Here is a 15,775-nt window from a genome sequence, read left to right as displayed (position 1 = left end):
TACCTCTTAAACGAACTTTATAAATCAACTGGGAGATCTCCACCTGGCTATTACCCACAGACACCTCAAAATCAACGTTATGAAATGGAACTTATCTCACTCCTCAGACTTGTTCCACTGCTGTGTTCCCTGTCTGGTTAGTTATGCTAGAAACTCACTAGTCACCCTTAACTCTACAGTCACCCCCTATATCTCATCAGATACCAAGCCCAATGTTCTCCCTTCCTCAGTATTTTTCTAATCTTTTTTTCCCACTCCTACTGCCATTGCTCTGGTTTAGACTTTTGTCATCTTTATTGTAGTCTATTACAGTGGTCTAACAATAAACTTCACATATGATTCTAAATTTAAAGCCTACACTTTAATCCTAACCACACACAAGAGTAGCTATATGATTCCTTGACCTGGTCAGACCTTTCCCTGGTAATACCATTTTGAGAGACATAACTAAAAAAAGAAAAAAAGTCCAAAAATTGTAATATTATAAATAATGACAATTAAAAATGAGACACCCCAAAACGGGTATTGATAAGCAAATGATGTTAAGTATATATGATGTGTACCAGAGTACTCAGTAGGTAAGTATTTATTGAATGACCAAATGAAGAATGTAGCTATAGAGAGAACAGGGTGTGGACACATGCCTATGAAATGTTAGGTGAGGGGGGGGAGGGATAAATTAGGAGGTTGGGATTTACATATACACACTACTATGTGGTATAAAATATATAAAATAGATAACCAACGGGGACCTACCATGCAGCACAGGGAACTATACTCAAAATTTTGTAATAACCTATAAGGGAAGAGAAAAAGAATTCTCATATATTCATATAGATATGTATAACTGAATCACTGTGCTGTACACCTGAAACTAACAAAATATTGTAAATCAACTATACTTCAATTAAAAAAAAAAGAATGTTAGATGAGAAAAAAGACACCACTCTGTAAGAATGTCTCCTACATTAAGATGAATCAGAATATGTTATAGATATACTGCCTGTCTGTCTCTTCAGGTGAATAAAAAATCAAAATATCACAACAGTCATATCACTAGTACATCTTGAAAATAAATGTTGTTTACCACCTCAGGTCACTGGGTGTGGCTAAGATATTTCATTAGCTAGAGTCCCTGATTCTAGCTCTTGTGATTTTTAGATCTGTAATCTTGACGTCTTGGGCCACCCAGAGAGCTAGCATCTCCTTGTAAGTAAGCACTGCCTTCTCCTATAAAGAGGGTGGAGGCTGAATCTTAACGCATAGGATTGCACCAGCCAGAAAGTGGGGAAAATGCTATGTGGCTCAAGGAGTCTGTCCAGGAAGATTTCTGAACTCTACTAAGCTATGCAAAGAGTTTCTTAAAGCCCAACAACATAAAAAAGTGAATTTAATTAGTTGTAATCAAAATGTTCTCTCTCTATGAAGTTGTTTAAGGTCACACTTTTTTTTTTTTTAATGACCCCGTGCTTTCAGTAAATGTATGACTATCACTCATGCTTTGAGTAAAGGTATGACTGTGAAGAGTGTGGTTTTCAAACTTTCTCTGCTAGTACACTAGGATTCCACAAGCTGGACCAATGTGTTCCCACAGCTAAAATCAAATAATGGTGGTCTTTTTTCCCAGGTCCAAGAAAATTTGGTAGAAAGAATTTTGTCAATTTTATGTTTCTTCTCCATAAATGTTAACACATTAAAACGTGCTCCCAAATTTTAAAATTAAGAAGCATTATGGGAATATTTGGCTAGCTGAATGTTCTTGGTCTAATAGCTCGTCTTTGTGACCATATGTGCTCCTGGTGGTTTTATATTTTCTGTTAGTAACTTGTTCATTGTTCATCAAATTGAATTAAATGTGTCACTATCATGGTGGCAACAAAGGACAACTTGATTCCTAGGTGCTCCATCACTGGCCTAGGTGTCTGTGTGAAATGTAACTTATAAAATGCAGATGTTCTTAGGTAATTCATACAGACTGTATACTCATAGACACTATTTAATGAAAATAAGCCTTGGTAATGGAAGTATAAATCCAAGTTCAGGTAGTCCCTCGCTTATGCCTTCACTGTAGAGAACTCTGGAAAAGCCATGGAAGAGTGTGCCCTGGTTTGGGGCACTCAACATGTAAGTAAGATTTTCCCTGTATTCCCCAACCTAAGGCACAAGGCAGGGACTTTCTAGGACCCCTGGGTTCTGACTGATAATACCAGCTACATGTCTAGTGCTGTGCGTTGTCCTGAAGTTACTGAGGGTAAGATACAATTTGGTGCGTATTTTAAGGACACATAAACACCCGATCAGAGGACTGTTTAATAAGTCTTATAAAAATATACCAGCTGCTATAAGAGCACAGAAAACTGGTGACTGTCAGAAGAAAGTCAAAATAGTTTTCACAAAGAGATGACATTTGAACTAAGCCTTGAAAAGCATACATTTCCATGCTGAATGTCAGATAAGGGATGGGGAAGAAGGAAGGCCATTCCAGCCACAGAACAATTGGATAAGTCACAGAAGTGCATAGCACAGAGAGGCGGGTTCTTCTCAACATAGGGTGTGTTGGGGGCAGACGGTGGGACTGGAGATAGTAGACAAGGGTCAGATCATGAAGGCCAGGCTGAGGCATTTGAACGTCATCTTGTAGAGAATGAAGTACTAAGGGTTTTAAGAAGGCAAGTGGAACTATCAGATTTGCATTTAGAAAAACCTCTGGCTACGGTTTGGAGAATAGACTGGGGTCATGGGAGACCAGTTAGGAGCCTGTCATAGGAGTCAAATCAAAAATTATTTTGACAGAATAAGATGTGGAGGGTGGGACAGCATGGGGGCAGGTAGAAGCCTTAAAAAAAAAAGTTACAGGTTTGCCTAAGGGCAAATGCTGCTCCAGTAAGGCAGGCTGGGTTACCAAATCCGCTTTTCCTCATATATAAAATGGGAATGATTATCCTTACCCTACCCATCTGAAAGGGTTACTGAAATTGCAATAAAATGTAATATGTAAAGTTGTGTACAAATGAGTGACAGAGTGGTTATAATAGTATTTTCATTGTGATCTTCATCCACAGCACATATACCATGGGGCTGAACCATGTGAAATTGCCTCTTTTATGAGCTTAAAAAAAAAAAATCAAATAATAGCAATGTCATTTGATTCAGCCTAATAGTTTGTGGGTTACTTAGTTTTTCCTGTTACTTCCTGCCTCCTTTTAGGCCATATTATTGCCTTCTCTCTCTTTTTTTATTTTTAAAGATGAGCAATACATTTCATCAAGGGGATTTCCAGGAATACTAGGGAGGCAAGTGTGGTAGAAAATGTGTAGGCTTTGGAGTCAAATAAACCTGGAATCAGATTTTCCTCTGTAATTTATTTACTGTGATCTTGGGCAAGTCAACCTGCTTCAGCCTAATTTTTTTCATCTGAAAATGGAAATAAATAATGCCTTCCTTGCAGGGTTATTAAATGAGAAACTTCATGCCATTAATATGTGGCATGTAAAAGGTGTCAAATAAGTCTCAACTCTTCCCTACGCACACCCTCCTCATTTGTCCTACTTGTTCACAGAGGGTGTGGCATAGAACTCTAGCTACCTGCTTCTTTGCATCCCAGAAAAGCTGAGTTACAGCTATATACCAGGAATTTTGGTGTGTGTGAAAATTTTTCAGTTGTCATAACTTCAGGCCAAAACCTTTTAAATGAAGTGACCATTTAAACTATCAAACATCATTCCATGGAATTGCTTTAGTGCACAATTTGTGTCAAATTTTTCCAGAATGCCACAAGCCTCATCACTTTTCATATCATTCAGGAAGTTACTCATTTAGCCCAGACTTCCAATAAACTCATACATACAGACTATGTCATATTCCCCTGGAAGTGTCATCACCCTTTTATTTTTTTCTTTTAATATGATAACTGCTTTTTTGCAAAGGAAATAGTATTGATTTCCTTATATTCCTGACTCTGAATCCAGCCCCAAAAGGTGAACTCACAATTGCTGACCCTCCACATTCCTGGATCCCAGTAGCACAATTGGATTTCTGCCTCAGTTTCCCTGCTTAATGTTTTTGTTCCCTGATGAGTTTTGATTTTGATGAGCTCCTACTTTGTGCAAGTCTATTCTTGTCACAGCTTGTATATGGTGAACAAGCCAGACAAATCTTTGCATTCATGAGCTTACATTTTTGTGACAACAATCAAATAAGGTGTTTTCAGAGTGGATAAGTGCTATGAAGGAAATAAATAGGCTAATGGGATAGATAGTGGCTGGCAGATGGAGGGTAACTTAGAAGGGTTTTCAGAGAAGTAAGGAGGTTAAAAGACCCTGAGGTGGAAATGAGTTCGGCATATCTGAGGAACCAAATGGCTATTTTTTTTTTTTCTTTTTTTGCAACAGAGGGATAAAATGGTGGAGATGCAGTAGGAGAGAGAGACGGGAGAGAGACAAAAATTGTTCTCTGAACTCGGGCCTCCAGCTCCCCTAGAGGGTTGGATTCTGCATCTAGGCACGCCCAAGACCTTCCTTTCAACCAGAAGTGTGCCATCCAGAAGTATGCTGTGACTGCCAATCTGAATCCGTATCTGTTTCATGGAAACTGGCTGCCTTGCCCTATCCCCTTGAATTTGCCCCTGGCTGAAATCAAGCCAGAGTCCTTGATTCTCCCCTAAGTGATGGCCTTTTTTAACTTAAAAATTAATTACTGCTAAATAATGTCTGCTCACTGAAGATAGAAAATGAAGAAAGGCAAAAATTTTTTTTAATTGTCCACAGTCTCACCATCCAGAGATAAATTCTGGTTAGCATTTTGGGATATAGCATTTCAGATATGTATTCATTTATATTTTTATTTTATTCAAAAAATGATCATAATGTGACCTTTTCATATAAATGATATAAATTTCTATATCAACAAGTCAATGTCTGCATCTACATTACTTTAGTTTCGGTCACGCTGATGATATACTACAATTGATTCAACTCATTCACGGTTTTGAGAGCTAATAAAGTTATAATTATGACAATCATAGTAGGTAATACAGGTTAGGAATGCTGGTAAGTTTTACACACATCATTTCTGAGGTACAGATTGTTAAGTGACTTGCCTAACACCACACAGGTAATAAGTAACAGACAGCTGAAGAAGAAATGACATCTGCTGAGCAGGTACTGTTGGCTAGGTGTGGTGCTTGTCTCAGCAGGAAGATAACTTCTGCTATTTCCCTTCAACCTCACAGGGTAGAACTCTGTAGCCCTTCAGTGACTGGAGTGGAGATAGGCATCTGGATGTCCACTCCCACCAAGACTGCATATAGTGTGTACAGAAATCAAGGTGCTGTTAGGAGGAAATGGATGCTGGACAGCCAAAATTTGGCTGTCATTATTCTCATGCCTTAGGCTGCAGTCCAGGCCCCATGTCCCGGTGTCCTTCCAACAGGGCTCCCCCAAACTAAGGCCCTCACCTCTTACCTTCTCTGAGGCTCAGTTTTGTCATCTATAAAATAGATAGGCCATGGTTTTTATTACTGTTGGCTATTAAGCATGACAAGGGCCCAAGTTTCCGGGAATGAGGTTGGTCCTCACCAATGCCCTTTGAAAAAGTGAGAAGGGTACCATCAGAGTTTGGGAACTAAGGGATTGAGGAGGAAGGGAACCAGACAGGATCTGGTTTTTCCTCAAGGTTATTGAAGGAAACAGTGAGGGGAGATGGGGTGTGTGACAAGTCATGATTCCTTTGAAGCCCTGCTGGTTTCCTGGGAGAACTGCTCACAAGTTGACCTGCTGACCTCTCATTGGTTCCATATAAGGCAGGGCAGTCAGCCAGTAACAGGCATCATCAGACAATTGGGAAGAGGCTAGGAGGCGGAAACAAGCATGATGCCTCATATCTGGGGGATCTGAGCTGTGCCTTTGCACCCAGACAGTAAGTTGTTGACAGCAAACTGCAAAGGGACTAAGCAAAAATGGTGTTGTTCCCATGGCAGCCAGGCCCTTAGCAAAGCAGAGAATAAGCTCCTCTGTGGGACCAAAGAGGCTTTTTTTCCCTTTCCAAGAGCACTGGGGAGGTGACATGTAACTACCCGTCTGTGGCCCTGGGTTCTATGTGGATTTCCACCACTAACTTACTTGGTGTGGCATATCCTCTTCTCTGGCTTAATCTTCCATGCCCAGCTCACATGCCACTTCTACTACAGAGCTCTCTCAGGTTCTCCCTAGTTGTTCTTTCTTCTGTGCTCACACAACACTCTCTGTTCCAATATTACACCACATAGCACAGCTCAGCATGTTACCGCTCTGTCTCCTGCATTAGTCTATGAACTCCAGCGGTGTGGATTGTGTCTGATTCATCTTACTATCCCTTTCCAGCTCGGTAACTAACATGGGATTAGCACTCAGTGAGGTTTCCTGAATAGATGAACCTGTAAAATGGAGAGAGCCTTTGCCCCACCTTCCTCCCACACTGTTCTAAGGTGAGAGTCAAGAGTTAAAGAACTTTCATCCACAGGCTACCATTAACTCACTGTACCATAATGATAATAACAACTCACATGTGGGCAACACTTTACAGGTTGCAATGCAGTTTTGCATCCGATTCTGTATTCGATCCTCATAGTAAGCCGGTTATGACTTTTATCAGTTCGCAAATATGAAAACTGAGCTCAAAGAGGTGAAGAAATTGGCTAAGGATGCTCAACAAGTAAGCGATGAGGCAAGAAATGGAACTCTGATCTCTGACCCAGAGCCTGCCCTCTCTTTAGTACATGTTGTTACTTTTACTTTCACTGCTGGAACCACCCTCAATCTGTTGGAAAACAAGTAAACAGACGAAAACCTCTCCTATAAACTGTAAGTTCATGGCAGATTACTCTCTTCATCTAAAGAAAACTTGCTAAGTGGTAACTTGGCTCTCCCTCAAGGTCATACCTCCTCTATGTTCTCTTCCAGTCTGTCTCTTTTTTTTTTTTAATTTCACTGTAGTTTTTCACATATGCATTTATTTATTTATTTTATATAAATTATTTTATTTATTTACTTTTGGCTGTGTTGGGTCTTTGTTGCAGCACGCGGGCTTTCTCTAGGTGCGGCGAGTGGGGCTACTCTTCATTGCAGTGCGTAGGCTTCTCATTGCAGTGGCTTCTCTTGTTGCAGAGCACGGGCTCTAGAGCGCAGGCTCAGTAGTTGTGGCGCATGGGCTTAGTTGCTCCGCAGCATGTGGGATCTTCCCGGATCAGGGCTTGAACCCATGTCCCCTGCATTGGCAGGAGGATTCTTTTTTTTTTTCTTTTTTTTCCTTATAAATCACCTATTTTATTCATGCAGTCCTCATCACATTTCTTTGTGACCTAATCACACAGCCGCCACCACCCCGCCACCCCACCCCCGGTTACAAGTTTTAACTTTGTCACTCCATTGGTGGTACAAGCCAGAAGAAGCACCTGTCCAGTGTATACAAGAATCTTCTCTGAGATCCTGCAAAATCAAGCTGGCTTCCCATTTACCTGACAGGAACTTTAAAATTTCACCTACTCCTCTTTAGTTTCTCTGATTCTTTTGGGAACGTGGGGCAGAGGGTGGGGGGGTACCATTAAAAATAAACTTAAAAAATATTTTTTTACAGATATTACCTACAGCATGTCTGCAGAATGAACATTTAAAGAGGATGAACAAAATAGAGTTTTGATTTGTTTTTGTTAGGTGTTCCACTAAACCAAAGAAGCCTGATTATTATGGCTAAGGGCTGCAGAAATAAAACCAATGAGCTGCCAAAAGCCAGGGCAAAAGCAGACTAGGGTAAGTAAGGATGAAGTACAGAAAAACTTAACCTAGGTTATTTTCTCAAAAAAAAAAATGGTGCTTTCTTAGAGATTTTTTTCCTCTCAGTTCCATATCTATATTAAACCATCAGAGCAGAACTATAACCATGATTCTGGATCATAAAATCATAATTCTCCCTACGATGATTGCATGTGTTTAACCAAGGCACTTTCCCTTCACTATTTATTCAGATAAGTATTTATTTATTCAGATAATGCCATCTTCTAGAACCATTTATTACAGTCTTTATAGCTAACAATTTTCTGGTCTTGTACATAACTTCTTATGGTACGTTTTTTGGCTGTTTGGCACAGAAGTAATCACTGTTTAGCGCCTAGGAAACACTAACTCCAAGAGGGAAAATAGGGTCATGTTTTATTTTCAAAGTCCATCTCTAGCCCAGCATGAGAATTTCTAGAAATCCCCAGTTCAATGAAGATGATTCATATATCCTTCTAAATTTGACCCGTCCTGTCTCCCATTCTCAGAGTAAGGGTAAATGTTCCTCTTTGGCCAAGCCTAAGGAAAAGCCCACGCACGGGTTGCTCTGTAAGCCTGGTCAGGGGCGACTTGCTCACTAACCCATTAACCCCAGCACTAAATCTGGCGCCTCTCCGGCCTCTCCCTCCCTCTCCTCGTCCCCACCCTCGGCCAGCTGCAGCACTGCGCACTGCAGGCCGCTCCAGGCCCAAGGCAGCGCGCAGCCAGTGTCCTCCCAGCGGTCCAGGTCGAGGTCATAACCCACCACGTTGCGGGTAGGCACCTGGCGTGAGTCCAGCAGCAGCACCGTCTCCTCCACCACGGCCAGCCTATAGCAGAAGCGGTCGTAGGGTAGCGGCCGCAGCCGAGTCCACTGGTCGGTGCCGGGGTCGTAGCGCTCGATTTCGGAGAAGGGCTCATAGCGCCCCAGAAAGGCGAACACCGCGCCGCGCAGTGCGGCCATGTGGTGCCCGAAGCGGGCCGTGCCCATGGGCGCCCTCTTGCTCCACGCCTGCTCCCCGGGGCCCAGGGAGAACACGTCCCGGAGGCTGCTCGCGCCGCCCTCGCCTCTCCCCGCCTTGCCCCCGGAGACGTACACGGCGCCGCACTTCCCGACGGCCCCGGCGTGGCCGTGCAGGGCCCGCGGCAGCGCCCCGGCCGCCGTCCAGCGGTCCCGGCGCAGGTCGTACATCTCCACTGAAGCCAGCGCTTCGCCGCCCGCGCCCAGGCCCCCGACGGCCAGGAGCCCCTCGGCCACGGCGCCGCACCAGAAATGGGACCGCGCTTCCCGCATAGCGGGCACAGTCGTCCAAGCGTGAAAGCGCGGGTCATAACGGTGCACTTGGGCCATGACCGCCCGCAGGCCGTCGGCTGTGGGGGAGGAGCCGCCGCCCGACGGGCTCTCCACGCCGAGGACGAGCAGGAAGTTGCCCGCGGCGCACACGCTGTGCCCCAGTAGCGGAGCGGGCAGCCGCGTGAGGCTGCGCCACCGGTGGTTGTACACGTCAAAGGCCACCACGTCCTGGGTAAGCTCCCACTCCTCCTCCTCCTCCACCTGCTCCTCTTCCTCGGGCTCCTGCGCGGCGCCCCTCCCCCTGGCTGCCCGCGGGGGGACCACGACCTCCTCGGTCACCACCTCCCGCCCCCTGCACCCCCCGACCAACAAGATGCGGGTTTGGGGGCTCCAGACGCTGGTCTGCTCGCCCTGCATGAGCGGCTGGCGGGAGGGCGACGTGTGGTAGTTGAGGGCCTGGATGATGAGGCCCTTGACCTGGGAGGGCAGGGTGAGGCCGGAGCCCGAGTACACGCGCCGCAGCATGTCGGTGGGCACCAGGCCGAAGCGGACGCGCTCGAGCAGCGCGGCGCAGTGGGCCAGCCGTTCGCCCTCTTGCTCCTGCCGCAGCCAGGCCAGGGCCAGGGCCAGGCCCAGTAGCCGGGCCTCGGGCACGCGCGCCACGTCAGGGGCACCCAGCACGGCCCTCAGCGACGCGGGGTTGAGCTCCAGCAGCCCGGCGGGGCCCGCGCCCCGCGCCAGCAGCTCCCGCAGGTGGCTCTCACTGCAGCGCTCGGCCGCGCCCAGCGTGTGCACCAGGCCGAAGCGCGCCGCCACGTTGGCGGCGAAGCAGCAGTTCTCCGGGCCTAGCTGGCGCTCCAGGTAGCAGCCGCACAGCCCCAGGGCCTCGGTGACCTGCAGGTAGCTGGCGGCCTCCAGCGTGTCCTCCACGGTGTCCATGGAGAGCGGCAGCCAGGCGGTGTAGATGAAGTCCAGCAGGCGCTGCAGGCCGGCCGCCAACGGCACATGCAGGTGGATCACGGGCGCCCGGGATTCCCGGGTGTGGCTCTTGAACAGGGCCCAGAAGTAGTCGCTGGAACACGCGAGGAGCGACCTGTGCGCCGGGAACTCGTTGCCCTCGGTCTCCAGAGTCACGTCGCACAGGAAGCCCTCGGCGCGCAGTGCTTGGTAGCCAGTGAGCAGCGCGCCGCCATGAGCTTTGCAGTAAGACAGGAAGTCGGCAGGAGGATTCTTAACCACTGCGCCGCCAGGGAAGCCCCTCTTCCAGTCTCTTGATTAGAAGCTACCTCACATATTCCACTGGAGCCTCCACTGGCAGCCTCGTCATTCCCCATTGACACTAACCTACCACCACATTTCTATCACATGCAAAATTCACTTCTCCTTCGAGGCTTATGCCATCCAGCTCAGCACATCAGACATTCTGTCCTGGGGCCTCGACTCTTGAATGAGTGATCCAAGGATGGAAGGAACAAGGGGAGGGCCTGTCTTTGAGGCTCATGCCATTTATGCTACCTTCTGACCACCTCTGTCCCTAAATTCTCTACTTCAAGTCCTGCCATCACCCAGATGACTGTACCACGTGAAGCCATTTAACATCCTAGCCTCTTTCTTCCATAGTGTTGGCAACAATAACCACCACTTCACACCACGGTTATACCCTGGGCCTTCTCTAGACCTGGAGCCACTCCACTGTAGGGATCTTAAGATCTAGTATACTAACCCTCTGACTGTCATCTCCTGGCTCCCTAGCTCTCTCACTGTTAACCCCACCGCACCTGCCCCTTGGCATCCAGGATACCACCAGGCTTCTGTCCTCCCAAGTCCATCACTTCCCTTAATACTTCCCTTCCTTCCCTACTCTGCCTAGATTTTAGAGCACAGCATGAAAGCCAGCATTATCCTCCTTCTTCCATCATACCTCTTTTGAAAACTCTAAACTTCATATCAGTGCAACCTTCTGCTTTCTCCACCTCTATACCTGCGGTGCTGAGTTCAATCACACAGATTGGGTCTAAAGCAATTCTGTGGTCTTTATCCTTGACAAGACTCTCAGAGGTATTGCAACCTTGGTCATCTCGTCACAATAGATATGAATTCATTAATTAACAAAACTGATTTATTTATCATCTGTTATACACCAGGTGATGTGCTACATGTTAAACATATAACAGTAGACAGAAACAGCAGACGCAGTGCCTACCTTCATAGAATTATAGTCTAGAGGAAGAGGGAGACCTTGTCCACTATATACAAACATATAATTACGGTTGTGAAGAGGGCTGCAAAGGAAAAAACTCCCAAGTACAAGAGCATACTATAGGAAGAGGTACCCTAGTCTGAAGGGTCAGGGAAGGTCTCCCTGAGAAAGTGACATTTAATTTCCGGCCTAAAGGAAGAGTTCAAATTAGCTTACTGAAAGGAGCAGAAGCAGAATGGAAGGGCTTTCCAAGTAGTGGGAAGGGTGTCTGTGAAGGGCCTGAGACAAGAGGACGAAGTGAATGAAAGGGGACCTTGTGAGAGTGTATGAAGGGGATTGAGGGCAAGGTTGGAAAAGTCAATGTGAGCCACATCTTTGGGCCATTTTAAGGATTTTTGAACCACTGTAGGATTTTATGCAGAAGATGGCATCATCTGATTTGCCGTGTCTTTTAAAAAAGGTCAACCCACTAGTAGTATATTAACAGGGTTGAGTGCAGGTAAGTAAACCAGATAAGAAGCTATTGTAATTGTCCACTCAAGGGCTGATGGAGATAGGTTTAAGAGCCGCCAAACTCCAAAATGCTGATAACCTGCTTCAGATTCCTCCCACCAGTATCACCACTAGCACCACTTTTAGCAATTGACCTCCTTCCTACTTCTTAGGAAACTAAAAATATCAGGTGTGAACTTCCTCAGTTTCCTGCTCATGCACCCACATATAAGCTAATTATACTTCCTCCCCTTCCTTCCTGCCAATCTCAAAGAAGGAGGGCCAGGTCTTCTTTCTGAAGCCCATCGTTCCCCCTTCCACCTTCTCCAGGACCAGTAGCAGGCTCCACTGCTTACCAACTCCTGTCCGGTCAACAAACTCAATTCTCTTGCAATCAGAAAAACAAAAAACAAAATCCACTCACCTCCTGCCACCCTAGCTACTACCTTATCTCTCTCCTTCCCTTTTATAACAAATTTTATATAGTCTACACTGCCTGTAGCAGGGATAGTGGTGCTCACCCCATATTCCAGGTACTCCCCACATTCCCCAGCTTCTTTGACTGGGGCTGGTATCTCATTCTGGACCAAAGCATAGAGTAGCTGGCATGTGACCTTCCAGTGAGCTCTTCAATGGCTGAGGCAATTGTAGAGGGGGTTCTGTCTTCCACAAGTTACAACGTCAAGGTGATGGAGCCTTCATCACTCTGAGCTCCTAAGTGACAGTGTAGAGCAGTCCGTCCAATACATAGGGTGTAAGAAAGAAACACCGTAAGGTGCTGAAATTTGGGGGTGGTTTGTCGTTACAGCATAGCCTAGCCTAACTAATACATTTACTGCCTCTACCTCCTCACCTCCTGTGTGCTTTTTTTTTAAAAGAATTACTTTATTTCTGACACACTTTTAGCTCTCAGACTTCTCTCTATCCACATTTTAAAAAAATATTTATCTATTTATTTATTTATTTTGGCTGCACCGGGTCTTAATTGCGGCATGCGGGATCTTTTAGTTGCGACCTGTGGACTTCTTAGTGGCAGCATGTGGACTCAGTTGTGGCACGCGGACTTCCTAGTTGCAGCACGCATGCGGGATCTAGTTCACCGACCAGGGATTGAACCCGGGCCCCCTGCATTGGGAGGGTGGAGTCTTACCCACTGGACCACCAGGGAAGTCCCTCCACTGACATTTTACTCAGGCAAATGGCACAATTCTTTTATTGCTAAATCATGTAATTTGATTTCTCTGTATCATATGACCTAGTTGGCTACTCCCTTCTTGAAGCTTCTTCTCTTCTGGCTGCTATGATACTAGCATCTCTTGGTTTTCCTCCAATTTCTCTAGAACATAGGTTTTGGAGGTCAGCTTTTTTCTCACACTATCAAAGTGAAATCGAATGGCTCTTATCAAGTCAAAACCCCACTTAAAAGGCTTCTATGGCTTTCCAAATCTAAGCTTATCAAACTGACATTCGAGACTGTCAGTGATTTAGCTGCAATCTACCTTTCCAGATTTACCTTCAAGTCTTCTTCTTTACACAGCTTACACTTTACTCAATACAAGATTGATGAGCTCTCCTCCTCTTTGACCTTCATCACGCATCTGTCACATGCCTCAGTCCTGGTTTCACCCATCAAGTAATTTAGGCAAGTATGCAAAGATGCTTGTACAAGGATTGCTTATAATAGCAAAATATTGGAAATGACCTAAATGTCTATCTCTAGGCAACTGCTTAAACAGACTGTGGTAAATTCGTGCAATGTATACTATGAAGACAATAATGATGTACAGTTATGGAAATTGTTCACAATTTACTAAGTACATAAAGCAATGAAGTATACATCATCTCATATTTGTTCAAATACATAGAAAATATCTGGAAGAGTATATGTTGAAATGTTAATTATCACAAGTGACAAAAAAATAGACAAATTAGGCTTCTTCAAAACTTAAAACTTTTGTACCTCCAAGGTCACCATGAAGGAAGTGAAAAGACAACCCATGGAATGTGAGAAAATGTTTACAGATCATATATCTGATAGGGGACTTGTAACCAGAATATATAAAGAACTCTTACAACACAATAATAAAAAGGCAACCCAATTAAAAAATGGGCAAAGGATCTAAATAGACATTTCTCCAAAAAAGATATACAAATGGCCGATAAGCAGATGAAAAGATGATCAACATCATTAGACATCAAGGAAATGCAAAACAAACTACAGTGAGACACCACTTCACACCCACTAAGATAACTGTAATCAAAAGGACAGATATAGTAAGTGTTAACAAGGATTTGGAGAAACTGGAATCCTCATACACTGCTGGTAGAAATGTCAAATGGTGCTGCTGCTTTGGAAAAAAGTCTGGCAGTTCCCCAGAAAGTTAAACATCAAGTTACTATATGACCCAGTGATTCCATTCCTAGGTATAAATCCAAGAGAAATGAAAATACATTCACACAAACACTTGTACATGGATGTTCACAGCAACATTATTCATAATAGCCAAAAAGTGGAAAGAACCTAAACATCCATCAACATAGATAAGCAAGGGACTTCCCTGGTGGCACAGTCGTTAAGAATCCACCTGCAAATGCAGGGGACACAGGTTGGGTCCCTGGTCCAGGAAGATCCCACATGCCGTGGAGCAACTGAGCCCATGCACCACAACTACTGAGCCTGCGCTCTAGAGCCCACAAGCCACAACTACTGAGCCCGCGTGTCACAACTACTGAAGCCTGCGTGCCTAGAGCCTGTGCTCTGCAACAACAGAAGCAACCACAGTGAGAAGCCCGTGCGCCGCAACAAAGAGTAGCCCCGCCTCACTGCAACTAGGGAAAACCCGCGCGCAGCAACGAAGACCCAACACTGCCAAAAGTAAATAAATAAATAAAAACATAGATAAGCAAAATATGGTATATCCATACAATAGAATATTATTTGGCAATAAAAAGAAATGAAATCCTGATACACAGTGCAACTTGGATGAACCTTGAAAACATTATGCAAAATGAAAGAAGCCAGTCACAAAATACCACTTATTGTATGATTCCATTTATATGAAAGATCCAGAATAGACAAATCTATAGAAACAGCAAGTAGATTCATGGTTACCTGGGGCTAAGTGTGGAGGGGCATTGAGGGGAAATAGGAAATGACTGCTAATGGGTGCAAAGTTTCTTTTGGGGTGATGAAAATGTTCTACAATTGATTGTGATGATGGTTGCACAACTCTGAATATACTAAAAACTATTGAATTTTACACTTTACATGGCTGGATTATATGGTATGTGAATTATTGATACATCTCATTAAAGCTGTTTTAATTTAAAGTTGTTAATGGTATTGCTTTTATAAAGCTTGGAAAGAGTAGCAGCATCAGTAGGGAAAAGGGGAGAAGGGTTTATAAGAAATTAGCATGCAACTCTGGCTTAAGCAAAAGAAAAAGAAATTTATTGGAAGGGGTAGTTCATTCATAGAAACTAATGAATTACTGAATAACCAAACCTTGTAGGGAAGGAATGAGAGCAGCTCTGGTAATTTTGATGGTCCAAGTTTCAAATTCCCAGGAGAGTATTTGGTTGTCTCAGCTTGGGTTAGGTGCCTATCCGTGGATCAGTCAACTCTGGGTGAAGGGGAAAAAGGCTCAAATAGCAAGGACCTGATTGCAGGAGGCCTTCACTTGTGTATCTGATTCATTTGCATCGTAAGAGGACAACAGCTGTAAGCGGGGCAGATAAACAGACACAAAGCAGTACTTACTAAAATTAAGTGAAAAAGCAAGGTTCAGAACAGTTGTCTAGTAAGACTCATTTTTTTTTACTAAAAATTTATAAAATGTGCAAATTAAAACAGGACCCAGGCAGGTAACATATGAGTATTACAGTAAAGCCTAAGACGTGCTGGGACTGTAGCAAACTAGAGAGAGGGTCCCACATTTAAAGGGAGCAGATGCAACTCCATTCCATCTGATTTTGTCCTGCTGGAATGCAATCCACTGTTGC

The 15,775-nt window shown here is 44.6% G+C and overlaps 2 protein-coding genes across 2 annotated transcripts in view; one reads left to right on the top strand and one right to left on the bottom strand.

The window, feature by feature from the left end:
- The window catches only part of RRAS2 (RAS related 2), a 150,709-nt gene that overhangs the window by 1,917 nt on the left and 133,017 nt on the right, over positions 1–15,775 (top strand). The window lies entirely within an intron of this gene.
- LOC118898975 (kelch-like protein 34) lies at positions 8,386–10,415 on the bottom strand. Its single transcript, XM_036859855.1, has 2 exons — positions 10,373–10,415; positions 8,386–10,319 (listed from the first exon to the last, which is right to left on the bottom strand). The coding sequence occupies exons 1-2, from the start codon at positions 10,413–10,415 to the stop codon at positions 8,386–8,388; spliced, it is 1,977 nt and encodes a 658-aa protein (XP_036715750.1).

Source organism: Balaenoptera musculus, chromosome 8 (assembly GCF_009873245.2).
Source record: "Balaenoptera musculus isolate JJ_BM4_2016_0621 chromosome 8, mBalMus1.pri.v3, whole genome shotgun sequence".
Lineage (NCBI taxonomy): Eukaryota > Metazoa > Chordata > Mammalia > Artiodactyla > Balaenopteridae > Balaenoptera > Balaenoptera musculus.
The sequence above is the reverse complement of the archived record's forward strand: the minus strand, read 5'-3'. Positions and strand labels throughout refer to the sequence as shown.

Coding starts and splice junctions, on each gene's coding strand:
- LOC118898975 (XM_036859855.1), bottom strand. CDS start 10,415: ATGGGGAATGACGAGGCTGCCAGTGGAGGCTCCAGTGGAATAT. Junction 10,320..10,372: donor TGGAGGCTCCAGTGGAATAT/GTGAGGTAGCTT, acceptor CTGGCGGCGCAG/TGGTTAAGAATCCTCCTGCC.